The 23,489-nt window shown below is 36.7% G+C and overlaps 1 protein-coding gene across 1 annotated transcript; it reads right to left on the bottom strand.

The window, feature by feature from the left end:
• Positions 1-599: 599 nt before the first annotated feature.
• LOC102598401 (uncharacterized) lies at positions 600-6,628 on the bottom strand. Its single transcript, XM_015311343.1, has 9 exons — positions 6,478-6,628; positions 4,270-5,542; positions 4,103-4,190; positions 3,822-4,016; positions 3,204-3,280; positions 2,669-2,921; positions 2,330-2,521; positions 1,203-1,514; positions 600-1,088 (listed from the first exon to the last, which is right to left on the bottom strand). The coding sequence occupies exons 1-9, from the start codon at positions 6,521-6,523 to the stop codon at positions 600-602; spliced, it is 2,925 nt and encodes a 974-aa protein (XP_015166829.1). The 5' UTR covers positions 6,524-6,628.
• Positions 6,629-23,489: the final 16,861 nt, after the last annotated feature.

Here is a 23,489-nt window from a genome sequence, read left to right as displayed (position 1 = left end):
TTTTTCCTTATTGACTCGAGTTTGGGCATAGTAGTGCTAAATTTCCCAATTAACGTAAACTTGCAATCAGTAACAAGAGTTTGATGGAAATCATCCCTTTTGAATATCACAGCTGGTAATCCCTGCCTGGTAGTAAACTCATGGGCTTCAAGATTTAAAGAATCCACTTTCTGATTTTGGTTTTGTTTGAGTTTTGCTGCAAAGGTCTGAATCACTGTAAAGGGGGCAGGTTCAGGGATTTGTTCTTTTTTTGACTGGTTCTGAAAGCTTTGGGGATTATTGACAGTTGGTCCAGAAATATTTTGATCCCCGATTTTGTTCCTATTTGGAGGGTGAGATTGCTTCTCAAAGTTGATGGAAATTTTAGGGAACCTATGATTAGTATTATTGCCCTGACCTTTGTTGTATTTTCCATGCTCCTGCTGGTCCTTAGAATTGAAAGTTGTGTCCTGCAATTTCTGCTTCTCTAGATTTCTACTTTGCTCATTTGCATGAATTTGCAAATGAGCATTATTCTTAATACTACCGACATGACTATTGTTGTGTTTAGCGGAATTACCTGATGGTATTACTTGCCATTGCTGCTGATGATTAGTCCCTTAATGTTGTGCGTTGTTGTCCTTTTGCTGTCTTTCCTTATTCTGTCGAATTAACTCAGGGGTGGGCATATTCTGGTTGCCCTGCACTCCAAACGAAAATTTGGATGAAGTATCCCCTTTTGAATGATCGTGTGTGCCTTGGATTTGTGACATGGAATTCTGATTGCCCTGTTCTGCAGCTTTGCTTGGTATTTGTTGATCACTGTCTTTGTTCTTCTCATTCATTCTTCTTTGGCTTCGATTGGAGTCTTTTATCCTTGGATTGTTGTTTATCATCGGTGTAGTCATGTTTCTCCCCTCCAGACCTTCATCTAAACCTGTATCAAATTGAGACATTTCATTATAATATTCAGAGTTTACCTGTACTCCGGCAGCCCCACCGGCATTCGTCTCCGTCACGATTCGCCAGTCCAAATTGCTTGAAATTGCTGTGAGATGTTCGTCTAGATAAGGGGAAGAATCCCCAGTGAACGAATCCTCATTATCCGGCTAAGAACCAATCCGAATTTGAGTGCGCTGTAGTGGCGGCTCAATGGCAATTTTTGAAAAATCTTCAATTTTAGATCACTCAAATGGCAAGTTAGAATCAGTTGAATTTTGAACTGGAACTAGATCCTGTATAGATGGATCCATATCCACCTCCACATTTGCTCGAATAATCTTCGTTTGGCCATGGGAAATAAATTCGCGAGTTCCGTCTAGCTCTCTCTTTGAAATCGCCACACATATCGCCTCATCTTTTCGTAGATTCGAAGAGTTGTAGGTTGAATTAGACGGTGATTCTTCTTGGGTTTTGTAACTGCTGTCCTGGCGCTTCTTTTCCATTAAGTCTGGTGGCCTGAGGGGCCCGTCCAGCGGCTGTGTGGCCATTCCGGTGGAACTAGCCAGAAAATCACCCAGCTGAGAGAGAGTGCGCTAGAGAGATAATTTTTAGAGAAAGAAAAAATTTTGGAAATGGGAAGGCGATGTGTTTAGAGTTTAGAGTTTATGGTTTAGGGTTTAGAGTTTAGGGATTAGGGTTTAGGGTTTAGGGTTTTTTTTTTTTTTTAATATATTCTAATGACCCTTGAGGGGGTCAGGGGCTTAGCAACACCCCCAGGCCTTAGCATAGATAAAGCAGAAAATTACAAAGAGGGGGGCATAAACCTAACCTCCAAACCTATGGTGGTTCAGTAGTCGACCTACCTAAAAGGTTAGTTAAGTCATCCCCGTACAAAAAGGTGAACCAAGAAACTATGCACCTAAGAGAGGACTCCTCTCAATACAAAGAATCTAGGAATCGTAACTAAGGGAGACTCTCCCTTTACACCAACGAAAATATGCTATACCTATTCAAAAGAGCTATGCTTTTAAACCATAGCTAGGTTGAAAGGATTAGAACCCACTCAAGATGGTTCTTTGATCCTTTTGATTTTCCTTCTTCTGAAACTTGCCATCTCTATCATGTCCAATTGATAATATGCTCTTGCTTCTTTTGGTAATTGTTGACTGTTACAATATATTTGTGGACAAGTGATTTTGTGACTTTGCTTTGATAGGGAATCGACCACATAATTGGCTTCCCGAAAGGTGTGTTTGCATCTGAAATTGTGTGTTTGTCTGATGAGTTGTTGGAGCTGCTGTAGTTGTGTGTTAATACTCCATGGAGGTCTGGCTTTCAGCGTGATCCAGTCCACCAGTAGCTGCGAGTCCACCTCTATGAGAACATTCTTGTAGCCTAGTTGAAGTACCCATGTCATGCCAAATATGGCTACTCCTATTTCAGCCTGGTTATTGGTACCTTCCCCCAAAGGCGTAGCAAAAGCTAATAGCATTTCTCCGTTTTTATCCCTTAGGATACCACTTGCTCCAATTCTGCCAGGGTCGCTTAGTGCACTGCCATCCGTGTTGATTTTGACCCATCGAGCTGGAGGTTTTATCCACTTGACAAGAGTCACTTTGGTGTCATGAGTACAACTTACACCCAGTTGAAACAATTCCTTCCAGTTTGAAGGCCATTTGATTTGGGGGAAATTTGTGTGCATTAGTTTGTAGTTGTCCTTGTAGATGGCATATTTGACTCAACTAACATTGGACGATTTGCCTCCATATTTATTAGCACAACGATTCTTCCAAAGGTTCCAACAAATGAATATTGGTGTAGCTTGTAGTAGTAGCTTGTGTGCTGCATTGTTGTACTTAGCTGACCACCACTGCACAATGAGCTGAGGCAGTGAACTGTGATCTGGTATGATTCCAGCAGCAGCAAAACTTTTCCACACGTAGGTAGCAAAGTGTCCATTGTTGAAGATGTGTTCAATGTTGTCCAGCCCTGGCCTGTAACTACAACAAAACAATTTGTAGGCTCATTGCCAAAGCTGATTAGTTTTTCGTTAGTAGGAAGTTTGCCACGTAAAGTTCTCCACAGAAGGAAAGAAGTTTTAAAAGGGATACTCTTATGCCAAATGAATGTATTGAACATCGTCTTGGTCCTCTTCTCCCTGATCTCATTCCATGCAGAAGAGAAACTGAATTCGCCATCACTGTTAAGTTTCCAAATAACTTGGTCTGGGATGTCCTGCTGGATGAAGAGTTCTGCGGATAAGATGTTGGCAAGCTAGCTGCTAGGGGCCTGTTGCAGGAGCATGTTCAGGTTCCATTGTCCCTCGAGCCAAAATTCTGCCACAGTGATCTGATTGAACCTGTTACTGCCAGTGGAATGATAGGCAAGAGGTCCAACACTAAGCCAATTGTCCCACCAGAAAGAACAATTGCCTTAGTTGAACTTCCATTGAACATGTTCTTCAACCTTATGTTTGTTGTGCATCTTGTGTTTCCATGTCAATGACTCTCCTGTATCCCATTTCTTACTAATAGGATTAGACCTTTGACAATACTTGGCCTTCAAAAAATCTCCCCAAAGGGTTTGTTTGGATCTGAAAATCCACCATTATTTATATTGAAAAGCCATGCATAGGGTTTGGGGTTTAGGGGTTTAGGGTTATGGGCTTAGGGTTTACAGGTTAGGGTTTAGGGTTTATAGGTTTAGGGTTTAGGGTCTAGAATTTAGGATTTAGGGTTTTGGGTTAGGGTTTAGGATTTAGGGTTTAGGGTTAATGGTTTTTGGGTTTAGGGTTTAGGGGTTAGGGTTTATGGTTTATGATTTAGGGCTTAGGGTTTAGGGTTTGGGATTTATGGTTTAGGGTTTAGGGTTTTGGGTTTAGGGTTTAGGGTTTGAATCACCTCATTTTCATGGTAGCCTGCAACTACTATACCACAGTTTTGACTTTTACGTAATTCATCGCATCGTTGAACATGATACCTGACACCATTTACAATACAACCAGTATGTGTTCTTCCACGCTCATCAGGTCCCATTGCCAAAGGATATAATTTCTGGATAGGCATTGACTTTTCCTTATTATATAATAGCATAATCTACAATAAAAATTGTGGTCAATTAATAAAGAAATAAGTAATAATTTAAACAGAATAACATGAATATTTATCTTTAAATCACTTACTTTTCTTTTGAACCATAAAGGAAATTGTTCTCGGTGTTTATCATTGATATTCACAATAGCTTGTTTCAATAACTCTTCTCTATGCTCTCTACATGTAATAAATAAATTAATTAAAAATAATTTAAAATATAAAAATATCAACCCAGATAAATAGAAAAAGTACTTACTGAAGAAAAGGTTCTGCTTCTTCGCAATTATTAAACACATACCATCGAGCCATATCAAAATCTTTCTTTGGTATGACATCATATATTCCATCTCTAAATGGTCTAGAATTCTTTGAAAATATGTCTAGAACATGTTCATCTTTGCTGCTAGATCCATCATCATTTCGATGTTCACGATTAAATCTAGTCTCAATATCAGTAAGATACATAGAACAAAATGTCAAACATTCATCAATAATATAGCCTTCTGCAATAGAACCTTCTGGACGTGCCTTGTTTCGTACGTAACGCTTAAGCTTGCACAAGAACCTCTCAATTTTGTACATCCAACGATATTGTACTGGTCCCCCATACATAGCCTCTCGAGGTAAATGCACAGCCAAATGTACCATAACATCAAAAAAAGCTGGCGGAAAGATCATCTCAAGCTTACATAATATAATAATTATATCCCTTTCAAGTTGTTCTAAGTCATCTTTTCTCAATGTCTTACAACATAATCGTTGGAAGAAATGACCTAGCTCAATTAATGCTAAAGAGACATCTTTATTTAGAAATCCACGAAGAGCAATAGGCAACACCCGCTGTAACAAAACATGATAGTCATGGCTTTTGAGTCTAGTTATCTTACCATCATCAACACTTACACACCCTGAGATATTTGAAGCATAACCATCAGGAAATTTAACAGATTTTAAAAATTTCCAAAACTCCTTTTTCTCTTTTTTTGACATAACATAACAAGCAGCTGGCATTGTATAAGTGGAACCATCATGTTGCAACCATAGTTCTTTTCTTATATTCATATCCTTTAGATCTTGTCTTGCTTTATGTGTGTCCTTAGTTTTCCCATCAATATTTAATAATGTCCCTAAAATACTCTCACAAATATTTTTTTCTATGTGCATGACATCTAAATTATGCCGCAACTTCAAGCTCTTCCAGTATGGTAACTCAAATAAAATACTTCTCCTAACCCAATTCAACTCTTCAGGACAACGTTTATTTTTCTTATTATTTGAGTGTTTTCCTACTCTAAAAGTACTTAATAAATCTAATTGATGTAAGACATCATCTCCTGAGAGCTCTTTTGGTTTTGATCTATTTTCTTTCTTACCATCAAATTTCTTGCTTCTTCTCCATGAGTGACTAGGTTCAAGATGCCGACGGTGACCCATGTAACAAATTTTACTTCTTACCTTTTGTGAAGATGCATCTTTATTGCAAGTAGGACATGCCATGTATCCCTTTGTGCTCCATCCAGATAAATTACCTAATTCATAGGAAAAAATCATATATGGTCAGTAGTAGTTTATAACTTATACTATTACATAGAACATGCAAAATAACAAGATTCTCTACAATATCAGATGTATTAAATATCAAAATTGTGTCTTGAAATGCAATCACTTTGAAGTAACATCTACAGAAGTGGAGTCCTCAATCTGATATTAGGCAAGAGGTGCTCAATGTGGAGCAATCCCCTCCATTGAGTGTTAGACAAGAGGTTCCCAAAAGAGGTATCACCCTCAATGAAACATTAGACAGGAGGCGCTTCACCAAAAGCAACACCCTCAGTGGAGCTTATACTCAGTGAACTTCCCTGGAAAGATGTATATTATTCCCACAAACAAAGTGTAGCTTATGCTCAGTGAACTCCCTGGAAAGGTATATATTATTTTTGGTCTAACAAATAACATGGTGCTAACATAATTTGTTATAGACTAAATAATCACTTTGGGAACTTTGAATGGATGATGCAATGGAGTCATATCAATTTTAACTATGATGTGTCACATATCTCAGATCATTCTCCAATGGTGTTAAGTGTTAATAATACAAAGTAAAAATTGGAAAAGTGAAGTTTCTTTGAAATTTTTCAATGTCCAGGACGAATATATATTCTTTCTGGATATTGTACAAGAGAGTTGGAAAGCAAACAAAATTGCAATTCCTTGGTGTCACAATGAAGATTGAGCAAGCACAAGTGGAATTGGATGTTGTCCATCAAGGCTAGAACAAATGAGAAGAGATCACCTAGTGTTTTTATTTCTGTTAGAATTTGAAACTAAGACCTCATGGTGACCCACTTCAATGACCCCTAAGGTAAACTCTTGGGAGCTCTTACAATATTATATAATAGTCTAATACATAAATAATGTAAATTATTTGACAACTAGAAAAAAAGTAAGTAATTTAAGAACTTACCATAAGCTGGAAAATCATTTATGGTCCATAAAATAGCGGCATGCATCTTGAAGCACTTCCCAATTGATGCATCAAATGTCTCTACACCATCATTTCATAACTCCTTCAACTCATCAATCAAAGGACGCAAATAAACATCAATATCCTTTCCTGGTACCAAATGGGTACCAAAGGAGCGAGAATGACAGGCCACATACTATACGATGTGCTCATGTTAACAAATGGGTTAAAACCATCAGTTGCAAGACCAAGTCTAATAATACGAGATTCTTGTGCAAACCACTGATGATTCTTATCAAACTCTTTCCATGCTTCAGAATCTGCTGGATGCCTTAACACGTTTGCCTCATCAAGATGTTTTTCTTTATGCCACCTCATGTCCACACTTGTTTTACTAGACATAAATAACCTCTGAAGCCTCGGCTTTAACGGAAAATATCGCAAGACTTTATGAGGAATCTTTTTTCCTTTCCATTATCAATTTTCCACCTCGAAGTAGCACAATGTGGACACTCTTGTCTATCCTTGTGTTCAGCCCAGTACAACATACAATCATTTTTGCAAGCATGAATCGAAATGTATCCTAATCCCAAATCTTACAACATGTTTTTAGCCTCATAATATGACTTAGGAAGTGTCTCACCAGTAGGAAATGCATCTTTTAATAACTCTAGCAACATATCAAATGATTTATTACTCCATTGATTGTACACTTTCAAATGTAGCAATTTCACAAGAAATGAAAGCTTTGAGAATTTCTTACATCCTGGATATAATTCACGTTCAGCTTCTTCCAGTAATTTGTCAAAATTTTTAGCTTCCTTCTAACTCATATTACAGCACACATTATTATCAGTTTTTGTCTCATCCGAAAAATTTGCAAACGATCTTCCACTAACCTCTTCTAACATAGTCTGAATTTCATCATCATTGTCATGTTCTTCATTTTCATCTTCATTGTAAATAACTTCATTGTCATATCTCATTTGTGATTGTTCTCCATGGTATATCCATTGCATGTAACTTTCCATTATTCCCTTGATCAATAGGTGGTCATACACTATTTCTTGTGTTTGAAAAAACACATTTAAACAATCTTGACATGGACATCGAACTTTAGAATTTCGATCAAAGTAAGACCGAACAAGTTGCATAAAAGATTGGACACCCTCAACATATCTTTTAGAGAACTTAGGTTCATGAATCCAGCCTCTATCCATGATCAACTGCATAAACATAACACTTATCAAATAAATATTATAGAAGAAGCACATGCAAGATTCTGTCAAATAAAATAATTATAAAAATAGATCTTTAAATGAGAAAAGTCTGAGGAGTGAAGTGGGAGATCCAGATTATTACTACCAATCAATTGGTTTAGTGACCACATTATAAAGAATTAGTTATTCTGACTATGGAAAAGATGATGGTTATTACACTACTGTATGGAAGCTTTTCATCATGCAAGAATATATTGTAGGAGTGACTGTAGAGGGCGCGCATATTGCACTTAATGAGATTGTTATTAGTATTGTTGTTAGCATTCAAGGAGTAGAAAGTAAAGAAATAAAGTTATACTACTATGGTGATAATTCAACATTAGTCTATACTTTTCAACACTTAAAGAGAGGTAGGGAGCCATATAAATTTGCAATAACCATTGTTCTTGGAAATTTTCTTTCTGTTCAAGTTCCCAAAAAATACTTTCATCTAGTTTCCAGAAATCGAGATTTTATTCTTAGAGGTGACATCGTTGTCCATTCTGCAACAAATTATATGGGTGGTTTAAATGATGTTTTTGCCGGTTACACTGGTTGTCTTATATTTGTTTTTGGTGATTGCACTTCTATGGTCATCCCTTAGCAATGTAGAGCTACTAAGGAACAAGTTTTTTTCTCCGTGGCAACCTATGGAGGTTTTATTGGACACACTTAAATTTAATATTTGTGGTCCTGCAACTCCTATTAGATCACAAAACTATAGTGATTTCGGTCTTTCTAATATCTCAGATTGAGTTTCGCGCTGACTCACTCCATCCTGCCCCTCTGCCTCGCCTTGACTCGCCCAATCCTACCCCTATTTGCCTTGCCATGCCCCCACCTCCTCTTGCCTCTCCCTGCCCCTGTCTTACCCTATTTTAATTCATACTTATGAAAAATCAATTCGTAAATCAGAACTCAATATTCTGATTCTTAGAATCAAACATAGAGGAAAAGACCAACAAAGTATGAGGAGAGAATTAAATTGAAGTAAAAGAAAGACTTACCAGAAAGGTCCGATGGCCACGAATGCTAGAAGACAAAGAGCAAAAGCTGAGTATCCAACAATGGTTGTAGTGACGATTTTGATTTTGACAGGAACAAAGGAGAAGAGGCAACAGACTCCTGGGAAACAAATCCTTAATTAAATAAAACCCTCTTCCTATTTATTCCTATTTTAAGTCCTTAATACTACCAAATCAATACATAATCTCCACGTAGGCAATGGTGAAAATTATTATGTCTTGTACAACATTACCCTTTTTTTATACCATCATGAAGAAATATCACTTTTGTCATGTTTTATTGTACCCCTCATTTGTGTATTTCTTACATACTTTCTCACATGTGTATTTGGTAAATATTACAAAGTTTGAGCATAATTTCAATTGTACAAAAACAATAGAATTGATATACTTCTAGCGTGTGGGCCCCAATTACAGGCTTTTGAAATTTCAATTTCCTTTCTGTGTTCATTCAGATATCTGATTTCTGTTAGGTAATACGGTAGTATTACTCCATTTCCATTTTATTGGTGTATATTGCGTTAGTAAATATTCTCCTTAAAATGATATTTGTTAATTTGATTTTTGAATTTAGTTATTTAAAATTAAAAATATATCAATTATATTAAAATATTTTAATTTTGTGACCTTAAATATATTATGTAAAAATTTATATTAAAAAGTTGCTATAAAAAGAAAATGTCAATCCTTTTAAAGAAGATTAAAAAGAAAAACACGTCAAATATATTGAAATAAAATAAGTGATATTTAATTTATTAATTTTATTTTAAAATTTTAAATTTAATAACTAATATTTTATATAGCTTTCTAGCAATAAAGATAATATTGAAAAAATAATTTACTTTATGTAGATAATTGATTTTTTACGTGACCACAAAATAGGTGTGATTTAATTTGAGATATAACTATAATAGTGAAAATAGATTTATCATTTTTTAGGTGTAAATGCATTTCTTATATGGTGAGTACTTATGACTCTTTAAATGTCAACCCTTTGTATTATTGTGCAAAATTTTACTATTTTCTCTGTTTCAATTTGTGTAACACATTTCATTTTTCGAGAGTCAAAACAATTTAAGTTTGATAGATAATTTATTCATGGAATCTTCAAATAATTTAAAATGAAATTTTATATATTCGTAAACACCTTAAAAAGTATTACGAGACACAATAATTGACAATTCAAAATATTTAAAAGACATGAAAAATTTACATTCAAAGATAGACTTGTTTGAATTTCGAAAACTGAAATGTGTCGGAAAAATTGAAATAGAGGAAATATATTTTATGGAACAATTAACTATATAATGATTATGGATATGAAGAGGATACATGCAAGAAAAATACTCATTTTGTTCTTTTTTATGTCATCCTATTTTTAAATAATTGGTTCATAATAATTGTCATTTCATAAAATAAATGCATAAATTACAAAATTCTTCTTATAAGTAGAGGAAGGAGAGAACTTTTTTTCTATTCAGGTGTATCTTACAATGGTAAATGAGAAATTAATCCAAAGGTTACCATGTTGAATCCAAAAAGGTTCATATCACCTAGAGAATACACATACATGAAAGTAAGTATAAGTTCATAGGTTTTTTGTTTTATGGTTTAGGGTTTAGGGTTTAGGGTTTAGGGTTTAAGGAATAGGGATTTGGGCTTAGGTTCTAGGGTTTAGGGTTTGGGGTTATAGGATTTAGGGTTTAGAGTTAAGGGTTTAGAATTTAGGGTGTATGATTTAGGGTTACGGTTTAGGGTTTAGGGTTTAAGGTTTCAGGTTTAGGATTTTAAATATAGGGTTTAGGATTTAATGTTTAGGGTTATGGTTTATAGTTTAGGTTTTGAGTTTAGGGTTTAGGGTTTAGATTTAGGGTGTAGGATTAATGGTTTACGTCTACGGTTTAGGATTTATGGATTAGGTTTTAGGGTTTAGGGTTTAGGGCTTAGGGTTATGGTTTAGGGTTTATAGTGTAGGAATTAAGGTTTAGGGTTTATCATTTAGGGTTTAAAGTTTAGGGTTAGGATTTACAGTTTAGAGTTGAGGACTTAGGATTTAGGTTTAAGTTCTATGGTTTAGGGTTAAGGATTTAGAAGTTAGGGTTTAGGGTTTATCTTTTAGTGTTTAGGTTTTAGGGTTAGGGTTTAAGGATTATAATTTAGGGTTTAGGGTTTAGATTTAAGGGTTAGAGTTAAGGGTTTAGATTTTAGGATTTAGGGGTTCGGGTTTAGTGATTCGGGTTTAGGGTTTAGGATATACAGTTTAGGGTTTAGGGTTTAGCGCTACAGATTAGGGTTTAGAGTTTATGATTCATGGTTTAGGATTTACGTATTAGGGTTTAGAATTTAGGTTTTAGGTTTTAGGGATTAGGGTTTAGGGAGTAGGGTTTAGAGTTTGGATTTAATGTTTAGGATATAGGGTTTACGATTTGGGGATTAGGGTTTTGGTTTAGGACTTAGGGATTAGGGTTTTGGTTTGGGTTTGGGGGTTCGGGGTTTTGGGTTTAGGGTTTAGGGTTTAAGGTTTAGGGTTTAAGGTTTAGGGTTTAGGGTTTAGGGTTTAAGGTCTAGGGTTTAGATTTTAGGGTTAGGATTTATAATTTAGAGTTGAGGATTTAGGGTTTAGGTTTAGGTTCTATGGTTTAGGGTTAGGGGTTATAGGTTTAAGGTTTAGGGTTAAGGGTTTAGGAGTTAGGGTTTAGGGTTTAGGGTTATTTTAAAATTTTATTTTAATGACCCTTGGGTGGGTCAGGGGCTTAGCAACGCCCCCAGGCCTTAACATAAATAAAACAAAATAAGTACAAGGAGGGGGACATAAAACCTTACCTCCGGTCCTATGTTGGTTCAAGGGTCGAATTTCCTACTAAGGATATTCAACTCATCCCCATGCTATAAAAAGGGAACCTAGTTCTAAGCACCTAAGGAGAGGACTCCTCTCAATACAAGGAAACTAGGAAAATGTAAATAAGGGAGACTCTCCCCTTACAAACGAAAGAGAAAAAGCCTATTGAAAAAACTATACCTACTTCAAGACATAGTCAAGTTGAAAAGGGAGGGAAACCTTGATCAAGGTGGTTTCTTAATCCTTTTCAGCTTCCTTCTTCTGAAATTGATCATACCCATCTTCTCCAATAAGTAGCTTCCTTTGACCGGAATAGGTAGTTGGTGGAGAGTGTAAAATAGTTGAGGAATATCTTTCTGGTGACTGAACTTGGCAAGAAAGTCAGTCGTGGTGTTGGCTTCTCTGTAGGTATGGAGGCATTGGAATGCTTCCATTTATTGAATGAGGGGGTTTAGGGTTTAGGGTTTATGTTTTAGGGTTTAGGGTTTAGGGTTAGGGTCTAAGGATTATAGTTTAGGATTAAGGGTTAGAGTTAAGGGTTTAGATTTTAGGATATAGGGTTTAGGGTTTATTGTTTAGGGTTTTGGGTTTAGTGTTTTAGGTTTAGGGTTTAGTGTTTATGGCTACGGATTAGGGTTTAGAGTTTATGATTTATGGTTTAGAATTTAGGGATTAGGGTTTAGAATTTAGGTTTTAGGGTTTAGGGTTTAGAATTTGGATTTAAGGTTTAGGGTCTAGGGTTTATGATATGGGGTTCAGGGTTTAGGTTTAGGATTTAGGGTTTAGGGTTTAGGGTTTTGGTTTGGGTTTTAGGGTTCAAGGTTTGGGGCTTAGGGTTTACGATTTATGGTTTAGGGTTTAGCGTTTAGGGTTTAGGGTTTAGGGTTTTAAGGTTTAGGCTTTACGGTTTAGCATTATGGGTTTTGAGTTTAGGATTTAGGGGTAAGGGTTTACAATTAAGGTTTAGGTTTAGGGTTTATGATTAATGGTTTAGGGCTAGGGCTTAGGGTTTTGGGTTTAGGGTTTAAGGTTTAGGGCTATGGTTTAAGGTTTTGAGTTTGGATTTATGGTTCAGGGTATAAGGTTTACGGTTTGGTGTTTAGGGTTTAGCATTAGGATTTAGGGTTTAGGGTTTAGGTTTGCAGTCTAGGGTTTAGGGTTTAGGGTTTAGGGTATAGGGTTTAGGGTATAGGGTTTAGTGTTTATGGTTTTGGGTTTAGCGTTTAGGGTTTATTGTTAGGGTTTTGGAGTGTAGAGTTTAGGATTTTGGTTAGGGGTTTAAGGTTTAAGATATACAGTTTAGGTTTTAGGTTTTTGGGGTTTGGTTTTAGGGGTTATGGGTTTAGAGGTTAAGGTTTAGGAGTTAGGGGTTAGGGTTTAGGGTTTAGGTTTAGGGTTTATGGATTAGGGTTTAGGGTTAGGCTTTAGGGTTAAGGGTTTATGGTTTAGGGTTTGTAGTTTAGGATTTCAGGTTAAAGGTTTAGCGTTAGGGTTTTGGGTTTAGCGTCAAGATTTAGGATTTAGGGTTTAGGGTTAGGTTTTAGGTTTTAGGGTTTAGGATTTTAAGTATAGGGTTTAGGGTTTAGGGATAAGATTTTAGGGTTTACCATTTAGGATTAGGGTGTAGGGTTTAGGGTTTAGGGTTTAGGGTTTAGGGTTAGGGTTTGGGGTTTATGGTTTAGGGTTAAGGCTTTTAGATATAGGGTTTAGGATTTTGAGTTTGGGGTTTAGGGTTGAGGTTTAGGGTTTAAGATTAATGGTTTAGAACTATCGATTAAAGTTTAGGGTTTAGATTTTAGGGTTTAGGGTTTAGGGTTTTGGTTATTAGGTTAGGGTTTAGGGATTAGAGTTTAGGAATTACGGTTTAGCGATTAGAGTTTAGGAATTACGGTTTAGGGTTTAGCATTTAGGATTTGGGGTTTAGGTTTAAGAGTTTAGGGTTTTGGGTTTAGGGTTTAGTGTTTAGGGTTTAAGGTTTAAGGTATAGGGATTTGGGTTGAGGTTCTAGGGTTTAGGGTTTGGGATTTAGGGGTTTGTGTTTAGGGTTTAGGGTTTCGGGTTTAAGATATAGCATTTACGGTTTATTGTTTAGTGTTTAGAGCTTAAAATTTAGTATTTTTGGTTAAGGGTATAAGGTTTAGGTCTTAGGTTTTCGGGATTTGGGTTTACGGGTTACGGGTTTAGAGTGTAGCGTTTAGCATTTAGCGTTTAGGGTTTAGGGTTTATAGTTTAGGATTTTAGGTTTAGGGTTAGGGTTTTGGATTAATGGTTTAGGGTTTAGGGTTTAGGGTTAGGGTTTAGGCATTAGGGTTTAGGGTTAGGATTTTGAGTTTGGGGTTAAAGGCTGAGGGTTTAGGATTAATGGCTTAGGGCTACTGTTTAGGGTTTAGGGATTAGATTTTAGGGTTTAGGGTTTAGGGTATATGGTTTAGGATTTTGGATTAGGGTGTAGGGATTAGAGTTTAGGAATTAGGGTTTAGCATTTAGGGTTCAGGGTTTAGTGTTAGGGTTTAGGGATTTGAGTTTTGGAATTAGGGTATAGGGTTTAGGGTTTAGGGGTTAGGGTTTAGGGTTAGGGTTTATGGTTTAGGGTTAGGGGTTTAGGATTTAGGGTTTTGGTTTTAGGGTTTAGGATTTTGAGTTTAGGTCTTAGGGTTTAGGATTAATGGTTTAGGGCTACGGTTTAAGGTTTAGGGATTAGATTTTAAGGTTTAGTGTTTAGGGATTTAGGTTTTGTGTTAGGTTTTAGGGATTAGAGTTTAGGAATTAGGGTTTAGCATTTAGGATATAGGGTTTAGGGTTTAGAGTTGAGGATCTAGGGCTAGGGTTAAGGGATTAGGGTTTAGGGTTTAGGGTGTAGGGTTTAGTGTTTAGGGTTTAGGATTTAGGGTTTAGGGTTTAAGGTTTAGGGTTTATAATTTAGGGTTTAGGGTTTATGGTTTAGGATTTACGGTTTAGGTTTAGGGCTTAGCATTATTGGTTTAGGGCTAGGGTTTAATGTTTAGTGTTTAGGATTTATGGTTTAAGGTTTAGGATTTATCGTTTAGGGTTTAGGGTTTAGGGCTTAGATTTAAGTATTCGGGTTTAAGGTTTAAGGTTTAGGATTTATGGTTTAGGATTTAGGGTTTATGATTTATGCTTTTGGGTTTTGGGTTTAGGTTTCAGGGTTAAGGTTTAGGGTTTAGGGTTTAGAGTTAAGGTATTCGGGTTTTGGGTTTAAGGTTTGGGATTTATGGTTTAGGATTTAGGGTTAAGATTTAGGGTTTATGATTTAGGGTTTAGAGTTTTGGGTTTAGGGTTTAGAGTTTAAAGTTTAGGGTTTTTGATTTAGATCTTAGGATTTAAGGTTTAGGGTGTAGGATTTAGGGTTTAGGATTTAGGGTTTATGGTTTAGGGTTTAAAGTTTAGGGTTTTGGGTTTAGGATTTAGGGTTTATGGTTTATGGTTTAGAGATTAGGGTTTGGGTTTAGGGTTAGGGTTTATGCTTTAGAGTTTAGGAATTACAGTTTAGGGATTAGGGTTTAGGGTTTAGGGTTTAGGATTTAGGATATAGGGTTTAGGGTTAGGGTTTAGGATTTATAGTTTAGGGTTTTGGGTTTAGGGTTTAGTATTAGGGTTTAGGGTTTAGGGTGTAGAGTTTATGGTTTAGGATTTAGGGTTTAGGGTTTATGGTTTAGGGATTAGGGTTTGGGTTTGGGGTTAGGGTTTATGCTTTAGAGTTTAGAGTTTAGGTTTAGGGATTAGGGTTTAGGGTTTAGCGTTTAGGTTTTATGTTTTAGGGTTTAAGGTTTAGGATTAGGGTTTATTGCTTATAGTTTAAGGTTTAGGGTTAAACATTATGGTTTAGAGTTTAGGATTTTTGGTTTAGGGTCTAGGGTTTTGGGTTTAGTATTTATGGTTTAGGGTTTTGGGTTTAGGGTTTAGGATTTAGGGTTTAGAGTTTAGGGTTTAAGGTCTAGGGTTTAGGGTTTAGGGTTTAGGGTTTATGGGTTTAGTGTTTAAGGGTTAGGGGTTAGGGTTTAGTGTTTACGGTTTTGTGTTTTAGGTTTAGTGTTTAGGGTGTAGGGTGTAGGATTTAGGGTTTAGGGCTTAGGATTTAAGGTTTAGGGTTGAGGGTATATTGTTTACGATTTAGGATTTAGGGTTGAGGGTTAGGGTTTAGGTTTTTATAGTTTAAGATTTAGGGTTTAGGTTTAGGTATTACGGTTTAGTGTTTAGGGTTTAGGGTTTAGGATTTAATGTTTAGGGTTAAGGTTTAGGTTTTATGACTTAGGGTTTAGGGCTTAGAGTTAAGGGATTCGGGTTTAGGATTTAGGGTTTAGGTTTAGGGTTTATGATTTATGCTTTAGGGTTTTGGGTTTAGGGTTTAGGGTTTAGGGTTTAGAGTTAAGGTATTCATGTTTAGGATTTAAGGTTTAGGATTTATGGTTTAGGATTAAGGGTTAAGAATTAAGGTTTATGATTTATGCTTTAGGGTTTAGGGTTTAGAGTTTAGGGTGTAAGGTTTAGGATTTATGGTTTAGGATTTAGGGTTAAGGTTTAGGGTGTATGATTTAGGGTTTAGAGTTTTTGGTTTAGGGTTTAGGGTTTAGGGATTAGATTTTATGGTTTAGGGTTTAGTGTTTCATGTTTAAGGTTTAGGGATTTGAGTAGGAAATAGGGTTTAGGGTTTAGCATTTAGTATTTAGGGTTTAGGGTTTAGCATTTAGGATTTAGGGTTTAGGGTTAGGAATTAGGGTTAGGAATTAGGGTTTAGAATTTTGTAGTTAGGTTTTTTTTTTAAGTTTTTTTAGTACCGTCGGGGTGGGGGGGGGGTCAGGGGCTTAGCAACACCCCCAGGTCTTTGCATAAATGAAAACAAACAAAGTACAAGGAGGGGGACATAAACCTAACCTCCGATCCTATGGTGGTTCATCGGTCGACCTTCCTACTAAGGATAGTCAACTTATCTCCGTTCTAAAAAAAAAGAAGGAAAACCTAGAAACTAAGCACCTAAAAGAGAGGACTCCTCTCGATACAAAGAATCTAGAAATTGTAAATAAGGGAGACTCTCCCCTTACAAAAGTAAGAAAAAAAACCTATTCCTATCTGAAGAAGCTATAATTATCAAATCATAGCCAGTTTGCAAGGTTGCACACAACTTCAAGGTGGTTGTTTAATTCTTCTGAGTCCTTTTCTTCTGAAATTTTGCATACCCATTTTTTCCAGAATGTAGCTTCCTTGAGATGCGCCTGGTAGTTGATGATAAGTGTAGAAATGTTGAATAATATCTTGCCTATGACTCCATTTAGATAAATGATCAGCTATACAATTAGCTTCCCTGAAGGTATGTTTGCATTGGAAGTACTCACACTGACTACTGATATTTTTAAGTTCTTGTATGTTCTGCTAAAGCTGCCAAGGTGGTGAGCTGTTGTGATTAAGCCATTTGCTAAGCAACCCAGAGTCCACCTCCAAAATAATCTTCTTGTATCCATGTTGCACACACCAATTGACTCCATGTGTAGCTGCCTGTATCTCTGCTTTGTTATTAGTACCAAATCTAAGAGGTATAGCGTATGCATAGACCATATTGCCTTGGTCATCCCTGAGAATTCCTCCTTCCCCAATTTTACCTAGATTGCTAAGGGCACTACCATCTGTATTCAGCTTGTACATTCCCATTGTAGGTTTTTCCCACCTAACTGGGGTTACCTTAAGCTCATGCCTGCATTTTTCTACCATGCTGATCACTTCCTTCCAGTTACTGGGCCATTGCAGGTATGGGAACACAGTGATAAATAAATGCATTATGTCTTTGAATATGAGGTACTTGACTCTACCAATACTGGACTGCTTACCTCCATATTTAACTGAGCACCTGTTTTTCCACAGATTCCAGCAAATGAAAATAGGAAGGGCTAGATTTAAAAGCTTGTGAACCTCGTTGTTATGTTGACTACTTCTCCAAGTCATCAATAGACTTCTCAAGGTTGTGCATGAGTGTTCAATTCCCATCAGTGCAGCATGGACCTTCCAAATGTGCTTGGCAAAATTTCCAGACACAAGCATGTGATCAATATCATTCCTCCCTGGTCTGTGACAGCAGTAACAGCTGGCTGGCTCAATTCCAAAGATGGCAAGCTTTTCGTTGGTTGGCTACTTGCCTCTCAAAGCTTTCCAAATAAAGAAAGACACTTTGAAAGGGAATTTTTTATGCCATATGAAAGTGTTGATCAGGTCCTTGGCATGTTTTTTCCTGATAATTTCCTATGCAGATGAGACAGAAAACTGCCCACTATCTGCAGGAGTCCAGACTGCTTCATCAGGAACCTCTTCATGTTGTTGAATATGAGTATTAAGGATGATAGGGACAATGGGAGGGGGATCATGTTGTCTCACTAAGCTTTCCTTCCAATGTCCTTCTTCAATAAATTGTGAAACTTGGAGATTATTTAAACTAGAAATATTGTCCATGTGATCAGTCAAAGGTCCATCCCCAAGCCAATTATCCCACCAAAAGTGACAGCTTCCTGAGTGAATTTTCCATGTGATGTGAGGCTCCACTGCAGGTCTGTTTCTGAGAAGGTATTTCCAAACCAAGGATTGTCCAGTGTCCCATTTCTTGGCCACTGGATTGGCTCTTTGGCAATACTTGGCTTTTAAAAATTGTCCCCATAGTTCTGAAGGTCCACCACTGTTTATATTGGAAAGATGTACATATATCAGATAGGAGTCTCACCCCTATACCACCCTCATCAGTAGGATAACTGAGAGTTTCCCATGAGGTCCAATGATACTTTTTCTTTTCTTAGTCCATTCCCTAGAAAAAAATCAGCAGTCATGCTCTTCAAATATTTTATAATGGTTTTAGGAGGAGAGATAGCAGCCATAGTATGGATAGGAATCGATTGCAACACATGTTTCACAAGTGTGACTCTACCTCCAAAACTTAAGATTCTGGATTGCCAACCACTAATCTTCTTAATCACCTTGTCCACCAGATCAGAGTAATATATAATCCTCTGTCCCCCAATGTACAAGGGACAACCCAAGTAGTTAATAGGACTTTATTTCCTACTGAACCCAATGGTCTCTTTGATCATAGCAATGATATTTGGGTTGGTGTCTGAAGGGACCATAAAGTTGCTTTTGGACTTGTTAAGGAGTTGATCAGAGACTGCCTCATAGGTAGATATTGTCTTCATAATCAAATGCACAGAATGCCTGGTCCCTGATGTGAAAATGATAATATCATCAGCAAAACTCAAATGATTAATCTGAGGGCCTTTGAGTTCCATCTGAAATCCCGTGTACTCCTGATTTTGATGAAGGAGATTTAGCATTCTTGATAATACCTCAGCCCCCAAAATAAATAGGGCTGGGGATAGGGGATCTCCTTGCTTGAGACCTCTTGTGGAGTGAAAATATCCATGCCTTTTGCCATTAATGATCACAGAGTACCAGTTGTTACTCATAATTCTCCAGACTCAGTCTATAAAGAGTTCACCAAACCCCATTTTCCTCAAGACCAGGCAAGTATAGGACCAAGAAACCCTATCATAGGCTTTAGCCACGTCAAGCTTGATCACTACATTGTCTCCTTCATTGGGTTTTTTAATGCCATGAATGATTTCTTGGGCCAACATGATATTTTCAAATATATTCCTTCCCTTAACAAATCCAGTTTGATTTTCAGAAATCAATTAGGAAGGATAGGGGCAAGTCTGATACTAAGAATTTTAGAGATGATTTTGTTGGAGAAGTTGCTGAGACTAATAGGTCTAAATTCATTGAGCTTGTTTGGATGGTCGACTTTAGGGAGGAGTACCAAACATGCATGAGTCATGAATTTAGGCATAATGTGACCATTGAAAAAGGACTGAACTGCAGCCAGTAAGTCTTCCTTAATAATATCCCAACATGCTTGGTAGAAATTTCCTCCAATGTCATCAGGCCCTGGTGCTGAGTGAGGATTCATAGACATAACCACTTGCTTCAATTTCTCCATGGTTGGCATGTTGTCCAGGACCTGGTTCTGTTCTTGAGTAACCATTCTAGGAATATACATCGCAGAATATCTTCACTGATTCTTTAGCTTCTTTAGCAATGTTATCATCCCCTTGTACCCAATCTCCTTCATCTGTGCAGACTTTGTGAATGAAAAGTCTCCTCCTTCTTCCCCTCATAAGAGCATGGAATACTTGGTATTTGCATCCCCTTCCTTGAACCAATGTAACTGAGTTTTCTGTTGGAGAATGGACTGCTCCAGTTTCAAATATCTAATATATTAGGCATTAAGATTGTGCAGCTTGGATCTGTTTTCTTTAGTATTGGCAATAATAATTTCTTCTTCAGCAACTCTGACCTCCTCTTCATATTCCTTTGCTTTTGCAAATATATCTCCATACTCCAATCTTGACCAAGTACTCAGGGTGTCAGTTAGCCTCATCATTTTACTGTGCAAGGACCACATGGGATTACCAAACACTTCCCTTTCCCAACAAGTCTTAACAGTAGCATAGAACCTAGGGTTCTCAGTCCAGAAATTAAGAAACTTGAAGTACTTTGTAACTTGATCTTGTCTCATAGTCATTTCCAACAATAATGGACAGTGATCTGACCCAACTGAAGGAAGATGAGTGATCGTGGTTTGAGGAATAATTTCAAGCCATTTATCATTCACCATGGCCCTATCAAGCCTTTTACAGATCATAGCCTCTTCAGCCCTTTGGTTACACAAAGTGAAAGGTTGACCATTGTAACCAATATCAATCAATCCACAGGCCTCAATGACACTAATAAACTCAAAACTCGTATTCATGTTATAATCTCTGCCTTCTTGTTTCTCCTGAGTGGAGGTGATAACATTGAAATCTCCAACAGTGTACCAAGGCAGATCATTTTTAGAGGTTTAGGGTTTATGATTTAGTGTTTAGAGTTTTGGGTTTAGGGTTTAGAGATTAGCGTTTAGAGTTTTGGATTTAGGGTTTATGATTTAGGGTTTAGCGTTTAGGGTTTAGGGTTTAAGGTTTAGGGTTTAGGATTTAGGGTTTATGGTTTAGGGTTAAAAGTTTAGGGTTTATGGTTTATGGTTTATGGTTTAGGGATTAGGGTTTGGGTTTAGGTTTAGGGTTTATGGTTTAGATTTTAGGAATTAGAATTTAGGGTTTAGGTTTAGGGATTAGGGTTTAGTGTTTAGGGTTTAGGATTTAGGATTTAGGGTTTAGGGTTTAGGGTTTAGGTTTTCTGATTTAGGGTTTAGGATTTAGGGTTTAAAGTTTAGGGTTTATGATTTAGGGTATAGAGTTTAGGGTTTAGGATTTAGGGTTTATGGTTTAGGGATTAGGGTTTGGGTTTAGGGTTAGGGTTTATGGTTTAGAGTTTAGGAATTAGAGTTTAGGACTTATGTTTAGGGTTTAGCATTTAGGTTTTAGGTTTTAGGGTTTAAGGTTTAGGATTAGTGTTTATTGCTTATAGTTTAAGGTTTAGGATTTAGGGTTAAATGTTAGGGTTTAAAGTTTAGGATTTAGGGTTTAGTGTCTAGGGTTTTAGGTTTAGTATTTATGGTTTAGGGTTTAGGGTTTAGGGTTTAGGATCTAGGGTTTAGGGTTTAAAGTTTAGGGATTAAGGTCTAGGGTTTAGGGTTTAGTGTTTAGGGGTTAGGGTTTAGGGTTTATGGGTTTATGGGTTTAGTGTTTAGGGTTTTGGGTTTAGGGTTTAGGGTTTAGGGCTTAGGGTTTTAGGTTTAGGATTTAGTGTTTAGGATTGAAGGTTTAGGGTTTATGATTTAGGATTTAGGATTTAGGGTTAGGGTTTAGGTTTATAGTTTAAGGTTTGGGTTTAGGATTTAGGGCTTAAGGTTTAGGGTTTATGGTTTATGGTTTAGAGTTTAGTGTTTAGGTTTTAGAGTTTTGGTTTAGGGATTAGGGTTTAGGGTTTAGCAATTAGGGATTAGGGTTTCAGATTTCGGGTTTAGAGTTTAGGGTTTTTGGATTTTGGTTTAGGGTTTAAGGTTTAGGGTTTAGTTTTTAGGATTAGCAATTAGGGATTAGGGTTTCAGATTTCGGGTTTAGAGTTTAGGGTTTTTGGATTTTGGTTTAGGGTTTAAGGTTTAGGGTTTAGAGTTTAGGGTTTTAAGGTACAGGGATTTGGATTAATGTTCTAGGGTTTAGGGTTTAGGGTTGTAGGATTTAGGTTTTAGGATTTGGAATTTAAGGTTAGGATTTAGGGTTACGGTTTAGGGTTTAAGGTTTCGAGTTTAGGATTTTAAATATAGGGTTTATGATTTAATGTTTAGGGTTATGGTTTATGGTTTAGGGCTTTGAGTTTAAGGTTTAGGGTTTAGATTTAGTGTTTAAGATTAATGGTTTTCGGGTTTAGAGTTTAGGGTTTTTGGATTTTGGTTTAGGGTTTAAGGTTTAGGGTTTAGAGTTTAGGGTTTTAAGGTACAGGGATTTGGATTAAGGTTCTAGGGTTTAGGGTTTAGGGTTGTAGGATTTAGGTTTTAGGATTTGGAATTTAAGGTTAGGATTTAGGGTTACGGTTTAGGGTTTAAGGTTTCGAGTTTAGGATTTTAAATATAGGGTTTATGATTTAATGTTTAGGGTTATGGTTTATGGTTTAGGGCTTTGAGTTTAATGTTTAGGGTTTAGCAATTAGGGATTAGGGTTTCAGATTTCGGGTTTAGAGTTTAGGGTTTTTGGATTTTGGTTTTAGGGTTTAAGGTTTAGGGTTTTGGGTTTAGGATTTAGGGTTTTAGGGGTTTAGGGTTTACAACTTAGGGTTTAGGGCTTAGGATTATGGTTTAGGGTTTAGAGTTTAAGAATTTGAGTTTAGGGTTTAGCAATTAGGGATTAGGGTTTCAGATTTCGGGTTTAGAGTTTAGGGTTTTTGGATTTTGGTTTTAGGGTTTAAGGTTTCGAGTTTAGGATTTTAAATATAGGGTTTAGGATTTAATGTTTAGGGTTATGGTTTATGGTTTAGGGCTTTGAGTTTAAGGTTTAGGGTTTAGATTTAGTGTTTAAGATTAATGGTTTAGGTCTACGGTTTAGGATTTATGGATTAGGTTTTAGGATTTAGGGTTTAGGGTTTAGGGTTTACAACTTAGGGTTTAGGGCTTAGGATTATGGTTTAGGGTTTAGAGTTTAAGAATTTGAGTTTAGGGTTTAGCATTTAGGGTTTAGAGTTTAGGGTTATGATTTACAGTTTAGAGTTGAAGACTTAGGGTTTAGGTTTAGGTTATATGGTTTAAGGTTTGGGGTTGTAGGTTTAAGGTTTAGGGTTAAGGATTTTGTAGTTAGGGTGTAGGGCTTATCTTTTAGGGTTTAGGGTTAGGGTTTAAGGATTATAGTTTAGGGTTTAGGGTTTAGGTTTAAGGGTTAGTGTTAAGGATTTAGATTTTAGGATTTAGGGTTTAGGGCTTCAGATTTAGAGTTTAGAATTAAGGGTTTAGGGTTTCAGATTTAGAGTTTAGAATTTAGGGTTTAGGGCTTAGGGCTATGGATTAGGGTTTAGAGTTTACGATTTATGGTTTAGGATTTAGGTATTAGGGTTTAGAATTTAGATTTTGGGGTTTAGGGTGTAGGGATTACGGTGTAGAATTTGGATTGAAGGTTTAGGGTGTAGAGTTTACGATTTGGGGTTCAGGATTTAGGGTTTAGGGTTTTGGTTTGGGTTTTGGGGTTCGGGGTTTTTGGTTTAGGGTTTAGGGTTTTGGGTTTAGTGTTTAGGGTTTAGGGTTTTGGGTTTAGCATTTAGGATTTAGGGTTTAGGGTTTAGCATTTAGGGTTCGGAGTTTGGGGTTAGGATTTACAATTTAGAGTTGAGGATTTAGTACTTAGGATTTAGGTTTAGGTTCTATGGTTTAGGGTTTGGGGTTGTAGGTTTAAGGTTTAGGATTAAGGGTTT

Source organism: Solanum tuberosum, unplaced genomic scaffold, assembly GCF_000226075.1.
Source record: "Solanum tuberosum cultivar DM 1-3 516 R44 unplaced genomic scaffold, SolTub_3.0 scf00155, whole genome shotgun sequence".
Lineage (NCBI taxonomy): Eukaryota > Viridiplantae > Streptophyta > Magnoliopsida > Solanales > Solanaceae > Solanum > Solanum tuberosum.
Note: the sequence above shows the minus strand (reverse complement) of the source record. Positions and strands in the feature narration are given on the sequence as shown.

Coding starts and splice junctions, on each gene's coding strand:
- LOC102598401 (XM_015311343.1), bottom strand. CDS start 6,523: ATGCATGCCGCTATTTTATGGACCATAAATGATTTTCCAGCTTATG. Junction 4,017..4,102: donor CTTTATGGTTCAAAAGAAAA/GTAAGTGATTTA, acceptor TTTTTATTGTAG/ATTATGCTATTATATAATAA. Junction 1,515..2,329: donor CCATATTTGGCATGACATGG/GTACTTCAACTA, acceptor TTATCTCTCTAG/CGCACTCTCTCTCAGCTGGG.